At 40.3% G+C, this 10149-nt stretch overlaps 1 protein-coding gene across 1 annotated transcript in view; it reads right to left on the reverse strand.

Moving 5' to 3' along the window:
• Positions 1-984: 984 nt before the first annotated feature.
• Positions 985-10149, reverse strand: part of RIC8B (RIC8 guanine nucleotide exchange factor B) — a 119627-nt gene continuing 110462 nt past the window's right edge. Inside the window, exon 9 of the mRNA XM_007462870.1 lies at positions 985-1881. Within this exon, the coding sequence (XP_007462932.1) occupies positions 1770-1881 (112 nt within the window). The 3' untranslated portion in view covers positions 985-1769. The remainder of the gene's footprint in view (positions 1882-10149) is intronic.

Below are 10149 nucleotides of genomic sequence, written 5' to 3' on the forward strand. Positions count from 1 at the left end.
ATGGTCCCAGACTTACGACGTCTTGAGTAGTTTTCATTCTCCCCACATTCCTATCCGGTTTTCAGTTGGCTTTTTGCTGCTTTCAGTAGGTCTGCTTTCCATCTAACAGTCTCCTCCTTTGCCATTTTTTTTTGTGGGCTTGGAAGTCAGATAACTAAACATGTTAGAAGTATATGCAAATTTTAGTAAAGAGGCAAAAGGTGAGATTCTTGAGGATCTCTCCTATAAATAAATTGTAAGAAACTTTGCCATCTCTTTTGGCAGCTCTAAGGCTTTTTAAAACTGAATTCCTGATTTGTACTTTTGCCAGAGAAGTGACTTCTGGATAAATGACATTTTCACTAATACTTCATGTACTTTATCCTTAGAAAGGCTATTTATTATAAGTGAGATAACAGATGTAAAAGCACTTTAAAAAAGCATAAACTGTGAAATAGGATTGTTTACCCCCCGTATCTATAAAGAAACACACACAGATAGCTAAATTGAATCAACCCCAATGTTTTATTTAATTTAAAGTTTTAAAAGGCAGTGGTTAAGCACATTATGTGTGTATATATATATATATATATATATATATATGTATATACATACATATATATATATAAAAGGAAACCAAACCCTTTTCAACTTTAGCCATTGATTAACTAGGCCCACTGTCTATTGCATGATTCATTTTCTACTTCGTCATATGACCAATCCTAAAAGTAAAAATAAACAGCCTTAATCAGTTTAACAGTAACTATTTGTGTTTCTTTTTTAAATAAATAAAGTTACCATTAAACTGATCACATATGGTAGAAAGGTAGGACACACACACACAAGCACACAGAGTGAGTCCCCAATTTAAAACATGTGACATTTGAGTGACCTATATGTACAAATGGGTGCTGCTGACTCCCCCACCCTCAGCAGAGGGCTCAAAAGGACCCCCCGTACCCAGGGGGTCCCCATTCCCTCTACCAGGTTGGAGGCACCCCTATATTAGACCTCAGAATGCATGTTCCCCATGCAGTGATACAGATGGGGGTTCAGTTCTATGGTACTAGTGTTCAGGTTATTAGGGAATAAATAGGCATTTGTAGCTGCCTCAGAACTAAACCATCATTTATAACTTTATAGGGAGAAATGTATTCTGAAGTTCTAGATAACTGACATACAAACTTTTTGAATGTAATCAGTTTGCAAGTCTGGGGCTGTTGTGTGTGTGTGTGTGTGTGTGTGTGTGTGCATTTCTATAGATTTATACAAAATTGAAATGAAGAGTGGGGCTACGTTTATGGAGCAGCTGCTTGGCTTCCATTCACTCAGTCCTGATCTAACAAGTCACTTGCCTCAGCCCCTTTTTAGCAGCTCGTTCTGCTTCTCACATGCCTCTGTCTCTGGAGATATTCAGAAAGGGCAGCTCACACAAGTGAGAGGAAGGACACGGCTAAATCTTCTGTTAAGAATCTTGGCAAACAGAACTGCCAGATTCAACCAGGGCTGCTTTTAGAGTGAAGTCCTTCAGTTCCATCTTGACAAAATGGAATTATTCTTTTTTCTGTTCCTAGTCTCTGCAACTCCGTCTAATTGCAGCTCTGTATGAATGCCTCAATATCGCAAAACACAGGATCACTTCTTAAATATGCTGGATTCTCAATGAGTAAACCAGTTAATGTGTTTCTAGCCAAAGCAAGGGCATAAATGTTTTAGAGGAAAGATTCCCCTGGAGCTACAGAGAAAAGATGCTGATAAAAGCAATACTGAGAGTTGAGCAGGTGATGCTTTTAGTCTGTGTCAGAGCTGGTCTCCTCGATGACAGAGTACTGGTTGAGTGCTTCCTCCAAAGGCGTTATTGTCCCATCAGGTTTTAGTCCCATTGGTTTAAGCAACTCCTCTCTGGAAAAAAGAGAGAAAAGAAAGAAAAAAAAGTATTCACCAGCATCACACACACCCCCTCCCCCCACCCAAATCCACATCCTTTAAAAAAAAGAAAAGTCTTTAAAAACCAAAGTATTTTTCCTCAAGCTCTCTCTGTGTGTTTGTAACAGGAAAGATGAAAGAGGTATGGAAAGAAAAAGAGGGAGATAAAAGACTTCATTCACACAGGCCAAACCTACTAAGCCAATTAAAAGTATGAAAAGTCAAGGTCTAAATGGGCTCAGGACAAGGAGCAGGTCTCTTCTGTTTTTAATAATTTTTTTCCTTTTGTGGATTTGTTTTAGTGAAGTTGAAGCTGCCAAAATTTCACCTGTCCCAGTGGACCAGGCATATAATTAAATGGCTAATTTGATATGTATGGATTTCATTTAATGGAATAAATCGTCATTTGATTTTTGCCTCTCCAACCTCTAGTGATACATAAGTACTTATTGATTTCAAATCATTTGGCCTTCCCCAACTTTCTCCCTCCCTTTTCTTTCCTCTCTCTCTCCTTATTCTTCTTCTTTTTAAGAAAACACCATTGCTTTTGTTTGTGGCAGTTTAATTATGGGATTGACAGCCATTTTAATCTCTTCAAAGCTCCCCAACTGCCTCTTTTCAGCTAATCCAATTATATCTACTCCACAAGTTACAGCCTCATCTAAAGATGATTAATTATTGATTAAGCCAATCAAAAAGCATTAAGAAAGATTTATTTAATCTTTTCATAGGCTCTTATTTATTGTATAGAGATTATGTCAAATGTACATGTTGAGATGCTAACTCTAGTCCTCCTCCCACCCCAATAAGTCAGCAGTGTACTTTAAAAGGAGCCTTGAAGAGGCACATGAACTGCTTAAAACTTACTTCTCACAGAAACGGGCATCACCCCCTAAAAACATGTCTACAACAAGAACCAACATGGCAGCAGTTGTAATGCTGGTGGGAGTTGGAGTGAAGGAAAATGATAAAACCTCCTCTCCCTCTGCTTCCTTGCTGTTGTCCCTTAGGCCAGAAGGGCTCCCCTCGGAAGGGCCGGCCACATAGCAGTGTGATGGTGTTATAGCTGCAGAGAAACTTCCTGGGGAAGGGGAAGAACAGCTCAGTGGTCACTGGATAAGTCAACAGGAACCTAATCAAGCAGCTCTGGCTAGTACCAGAAGACTATTGCTGAGAGTCTGAAAACTCTATTTGAGTAATGTGGATGGTTGACTGGTTGAGGCTGCTAAATATTATAAGGTAGGAAATGTGTTTCCTGATCCAAGAAATGGGGTCAGAATCATAGAACTTAAAGTTGAAGGGGCCTTAGAGATCATTTAGTCCAACCCCCTTGTTTAATAAAGGAGACTGAGTGACTTACCCAAGGTCACATATCTAGTGGCAAAGTTGGACCTGGGACATAGGTCTCTGAATCCCAGTCCAGTGCTCTTTGCAGCACACACATCTGGATTAACTGCTATAACTGTACTGAAGGAACACACTCTTGAGTTCAGCTGTTCAAGGACTATGTGACAGGAACTGTGTCATATACTGGGAAGAAAAGGAAGACTAGGCACACCTGCTGCCCTTGAGGAGTGAGTGAAACATATACATGAAAAATAACTTAGAACATAATGGGGTAAATGCTGTAACAGAATCATGAACAAAAGAAATAACAGCTCCTGAGATGAAGCATCAACCAAATTGCCTGGGGAAGGTGGGAACGGCACCTCCAATGAGGTATCCTATGCCACGCGAAGGTAGTACAGAACTTTTCAGGCAAAGGGTCTGTGTGGAGGGCTCTGTATGGTCCCAACTACTTGTGATTTTTTTTCTGTAGACCTCTATGGATTGTGTCAATTTCTTTCTCGGCTCCCATGAAGCTGGGACAGGGCCCAGTGTTTGGGGAGTGGCGAGGTTCAATGAAGCAGCAGGAGGAGGCAAGGCTGCAAAAAGGGTAGTTGGGGGGTCTAGTGGCATGTGTCTTGAATGCCAAAGCAAGGAAGGAGCTCGGGTCTTAGCCTGTAAGGAATGCCCTATCAGGTTTGCTTTATAGGGAAGTATCTCTGGCAGCAGTGCAAAAGACACACTGGAATAGGGGAAATTGCGGCGGGGAGATGAGCCATGAGGATGTCACTGTGACAGTAACGGCATGAGAGGAGACAGAGAGCTGGATCATGGCTGTGGCTGTAGGAAGGAAAGGCCTTCCTTCCAGGGCACAGCTGTGGTCCGCTGGAAGGGCGGAGGTGGGGAGTGAGGAGCAGAGCGTGGCTGTGGCCTCGCTCCGATGGCCACGTGGGCAGCGACCCACTCGCTGCGGCAAGAGCACAGCAGGTGCAGCAGCTCGGGGGCGGGGGCAGACACTGACATCTTTCAGGACAGCGAACAGCTCTGCATGACAACCAGGGAGAAATGCTTAGAGGAACCAGAAAACAATCTGCTTCCACTGAAACTTCTCTTCAGCATGCATACATACTATACATATCTATACTTTAGTAACAGTTTCCTAGTTCTGATGGTGCTGAAGGACTTTGTGATACTGGACACTGTTTACTAATAATCGATACCAAAGGAGAAGGGGATCACCTTCTGGGGTGAAACATTAAGGGATCAGAAAGTTCAAAGGTCTGAAGGGGCTGGTGGACTGAGGGTACAGTAAGGTGGGGGTGGGGTTGAAGGGTATGGGTAGGTAGAAGTCGGATCAGCAGATGAGACTATAGGAATTCTACCAAGATAGTGAATTGCTGGGTGGATATGCCATCACTCCTAACACTCCAGCATTTCTTTGGTAACAGGATGATATTGGAGCTAGCTACCAGCTTGCACAAAGTAGCTAGCACTTTATCATCCAAACCCAGGAGGAATATTTTCAAACCAAGTCTGTCGATTTCACCCCTACTCCCTAATCCAATTTTACAATACAAATAATTAAGAACATTACAAAAATTTTATGGCCAAATTATGGGAATTCATCTATAGAATAAAGGGGCTCACATTTTAATTCTCATTTATGAACTATTCTTCTCAAGGCTTTATTTTTTAGGTCTTCTGTATCACCCCTCTACTAACATAGAAGCTCCTCTGAGGGTATGAATTATTGTCTTTTCCACATGGCTCCATGCAATGCTTGGTCTTACTGACATTCCTGTAGGAGAGGTGTCAGTGGTAACTGGCCACATAATCATGCATTCGTGCAAATAAATTAAGGCAGCAATGTGATATAGTGGAAAGAACAAAAAGATCTAGAGTCAGGAAGTCTGTCTGAAGTCCTGGCTCTTCCACTTACCAGTTGTGTGATCTTGGGCAAGTCTCTGAGTCTCTGTATTCCCATCTGTGAAATGGGGATAATGATACTAGCACTACCTACTTCCTAGTGATGACTTAAGGGGTAATAGTACTAGCAGTGGTAGTAGTAATTGCAATAATAATAGTGCAGATGGAAGAGCTCTATGAACTGTAAAGGAGTCCTAAATATTAGTTATCATTATTGTGGTATAGTGAAAGGCATATATAGGTTTTGGAATCAGACAGACCTAAGTTCTAATCCTGGATCTACCACTCACTAGCAGTAAGACCTTGAACTCTCTGAACTTCAATTTCCTTATCTGTAGAATTGGGATAGGAATACCCAGTTCACTGAGTTGTCATAAGGGTGAAAGGTCATTCTACATAAAAAGTGCATAGTGCAATGGCTGAAATGTAGTTGGAACCCACAAGATGCATTTCCCGTCCCTTATGTGTTTATGGAAGGAAGGTTTCCACAAGATTGTTAGGGTACTCTTTGGGAATAAGTGGGAGAAGAATATGCAGAAGCAAATAAAAGACATGGTCCCTGTCCTCAAGAAGCTTTTTAGTCAGTTCAGAAGGTAAAACACACACACATTAAACAATATTAAAGGAATTACAGAACAGCAGATCAACAAGCTTGAGATGATTAACAGGCAGAGCCCTGCTTTCCCTAGCTTGACAGTTCTGTACACCCTTACTGTATCTGAAATGTGTTTAAAGGTGAGTTTTCATACTGTTTGGGAGTGGAAGGAGAGAGGATCACTTACAGATATGTTACTGTTTTTTGCTTATGGACCCCGGGCTTACTTTTCAAACCCCCATCTTAACGATTCTGATCTTCCTCTCTATCAATCATATAACAGCCCACAAATACCAAAATGAAGTCTTTGATATAGAGACTTACTCCTAAAAGGTCTGATAAATGACCTGGTTATACTAAACTGTTTCATTTAATAAGATCTGTTATATCTAGATCAGCAAGATGTGGACAGAGAATGGGAAGCGTTCATGAGTACCACAGAACCGTTATTCCACCAGTCATATGGGCTACGTACACGTGGGAGGGACGCGGAGGAGATGGGGATGCTGATCACAGGCTCCCGGCAGGAGATGGACTCAGGGCCAGACTGTAATGGCAGTGATGGACATGGATTCATGGGGAGAAAGGCATCCCAGAAGCAGAAGATTAGTCAAGCAAAGGCACAGAAGCAAGAGTTAGTTGTGTGCAGGGATTGGCAAGCAGGCTGGCTTGGCAGAGGTAAAGGAAAAAGAAAGCTCAAAACAGATATGGGGTACAAAAGAGGATTTGGATGGAGACTTTGAAATCCTGGGCTGACAAGTCTGGATTATAGTACAGAGGTATTTTTGTCTTCTATTTCAAGGGTCCCATATTTAAGAATATTTATTAAAAGTAATTCTCATTACAAACATTGAAGGCTATAAAACAATATTCCTTTAACATACTAAAAAGATAATGTTCTATGCTTTATTCATTTTCATATCCCTATGTGTCTAGCACAGTGCCTTGCAGATAGTAGATCCTCAATAAGTGTTTATGAACTCAATTTACCTGCAGTTGGTATTATCTTGAATTTTCACAGAAAGAAAAGGTATGGTGTTTTATGGGACTCCTAATAAACAAACCCTGACCAAGAGAAAAGCTGGATCTTTAGGTAGAAGGTTCACGTTCACCACCAAGATTTACAGTTAGGAAAAGTATTAGCATTCTACAGGAAATTCTGCATAATGCTTTCCAGGGATTTCTCATTCTCTACTGGACTGTGAGCAACTTGAGGGCAGAGTCCATGTCTTATCTGGCTGTGATTTGCAGTAATCTAGTATAGGATGGGCACATAGTAGGTGCTCAGTAAATGTTTATTGAAAGAATATAACACATGGGTCATAGCATAAATGGACAATGGTAGAGAACCATTTGCCAGGAAACATCCTCATATTATTTTAACTGCAGTTATTTCCCTGGTGAGTCAGTGTCATCAGACATTCTGACAGTCCCGAAGTCAAGGCTTTCTTTGTACCATACAACCTGGAATTTCCAACCACTAACTAGTATAGACTCAGCTGCTTATATATGGGGCATCAGTGGGTCTAGATTCTAGTCTCAGATTTTCCACTGACTTGCTGGGTGTCCTTGGGCAAGTCATTTCCTTCTCTGGGCTTGAGTCTCCCCATCTATATAAAATGAAGGGGTTGGACAAGATGATCCCCAAGATTCTAATTCTAGGAGTCTAAATACTAGGCCACTAAATAATTTTGATCTACTTAAAAAGCTGCTAGGTTTTTAAGACACTAAAACTCAATACTGCTAAGCTTTTGTATCTAATCAAGATCTTCTAAACCTAAGAGTCAAACACAGCATCCTACCTAATTGTCACTGACATACACCAAGACCACAAGTCCTTCCTGCAAAGCCACCAGCAAATGATTAGAATGATTCCGAAAGTAAATCAAAGCAATGGCAAATGTTACAAGGAAGGATCTAAATTCAGTCATGGCCCTCAATAAACAGGCCATTTCATGAAGAGTTACTGGTCCTAAATTATGAAGGTCCCATCTAAAAAGGATGGCTAGGTGTCAGATATATGTAGATCATGGTTAAACGAAGATACTGTATATTGAAATGTGCATCAGGATTAAGATATTCACATAGCAATAACTCCTTCATACTTACCTTCAATGCTATACACAGGCCTTAACACAAGTTAAGACTGCCCTCGTTATCATCAAAAAGTACAGTGATGTCTACTGGATAAAGAGCCCATTCTAGGCACTGTGACAGTATCATGGCGGGCTTCTCATCTGATCAGGCATCTGGCCAGGGAAGAGATAAGCCTCCAAGAATGTTCAACTGGAACGAAACATCATTTAGAAATTTGATCTTACTAAACGATAAGGAACCATAATCTATAAGGGCTTGGCCAGGCACGAGGACACAGATAAAGCACGTCCAAGAAAGGAAACCTTATTTTGCCCCAGCCTAACCCTTAGGACTGCTAATGGAAACCAAAAAGTACTTTCTTAAAGATTTAGGGGTGGGAGATTATGGGATTTATACCATATTTAAAATTTTATAGTCTGTCTTTTTTTTCCCCAGATATAGTTCAACATTTTCCTGAGCCACCATTTCCCTGTAAGTATGGTCCTCTGGGATGCCTGGGCTTATGTAACCTCTCAGGACCTTAGAGAAGGTTCCACTTTTTAGGCTTCTGGTTCCTACATAACTCTTTCTCCCAGAAATGACAGTGCAATATTGGGGCTCAGATACTAACATACCCAATAGCACATTATAGAATAGGCCAGATGTGTATGTGTATAAAACACCTTACTTGACCTGGAAACAAGAGAATACTCTTGCCCACAGCACATGTTTTTGTGCAATACAAACAAAGCATTCAATTCAAGTGTACTTGTTGAAAAACAGGACATAATTAAGCAGTTGGTAAAATGCATTCTTGTTTCCCACTTGCAGATCTCCCAAGAGTCCCTTCGAATTTACCTATACGAGTTTCAGCTTCCCGCTTGCCACTTAGCTTGATAACGACTCAAAAATCATTCCCTTGTTTTCAAGGGCTCTTCTTTCTTGTCTGCTCTGTGTACTACAGGGCAGTATTGACACATGGAATTAATGACAGGGTCTGTAATGAAACAACAGTCATGCAAACACCAGTCTGCTCTTTTGATAAAACAGCATGTTAGAGACCTATTCACCTCCCTCTAATTGAGTACTGCATAATAGTTCCGATCCTTTTATGTAACATATTTTGTTCTATGATTAGAAAAGAAGAAAAAGGGGGAACCTATGAAGCATTGCTTCCTTCAATCACCCCCTGATTAATTCTCTGATTTTAATGAGGGTGGCTGCTATTTAGGCAGGTCCTGTTACCTACTTGTTTTGTTGACTTCTGTACAATGTATAACAAAACCCATGATGGGATAATTGGGAACCGTTTCTTTGGCACAGGGATTCCTGTTCTTAATGTAAGGTTGGCTTGGAAAAAAAGAACCCTGGCATTTAAAATTAGCCATTTCATATTTAATTCCCTTTCACATTTGAAAGATAGGATGAAAATTAGTATATAAATAAAGCATTTTAATTAACAGAGCTTTTCCAAAAGTGCCTGCAGTAATGGAGCCTGTGAGAGCCCGGAGAAAGAAGCTCTGTAATCTTTGTTATAATTCCAAGTCTGAGAGTGCATCTTATTTCAAGATTTCAGCATCAATGGAACAGTCCATATCCACTGAAGTACAATGGATTTCCCAATAACTTGTGATATTCTTAAAGTGTTTTTAACGCTTTTTTCCTCACAGAAATTAAAACAACCTTTGGCACTGGTTAACATGTTCAGTCATATACTATGAAAGAGTGTCCTTTGCTGATCCTTCATCTTTCAGTATATAATCTTTCATCTAATGGCTTCCTAGTGCTGACTGGTTGGTTTTACTGTTCTTTCACTAAGCCACTAACCCAGTAGGCAGGAGAGGTGTGGTGACTGTTCTATACCAAATTCGAGGTCTTCAAGCTGCATTTTTCAAAAACATTTCTGAGATCCTTCCCTCAGCCTCACCATTATGCTTTGGGATTGGGTACAGTTGGGAAGGTAAAATATGTAACATAAAAATATCATTCCCAAGACAAATGGATATGGCATGTTATCTACACCATGTCCTTCCACTTCGGGAGTTGCCTAAACAGGCAACAGTCCTGTAAATAAGGAAGTCTTTCTATATTTAATTTTCTTAATATGATCACACTGAATGTAAGAATTTGTTAGAATACCTCTAATCATTCTATTTTCAAAATAGTTAAGACTTTATTAACATAGAATCATAGCAGTTTTACTGGTTTCCTTCATATGAAGTTGTTTCTGTTTGTTTTCTGTTTTTGATATAAGCTACATAGGACCTGACTTGATATTTGAGAAAAGTTCAACTATGGAATGAAAAAGCAGGAATGAATGG

Source organism: Lipotes vexillifer, unplaced genomic scaffold (genome assembly GCF_000442215.2).
Source record: "Lipotes vexillifer unplaced genomic scaffold, Lipotes_vexillifer_v1.1 scaffold1177, whole genome shotgun sequence".
NCBI classification, from domain to species: Eukaryota; Metazoa; Chordata; class Mammalia; order Artiodactyla; family Lipotidae; genus Lipotes; species Lipotes vexillifer.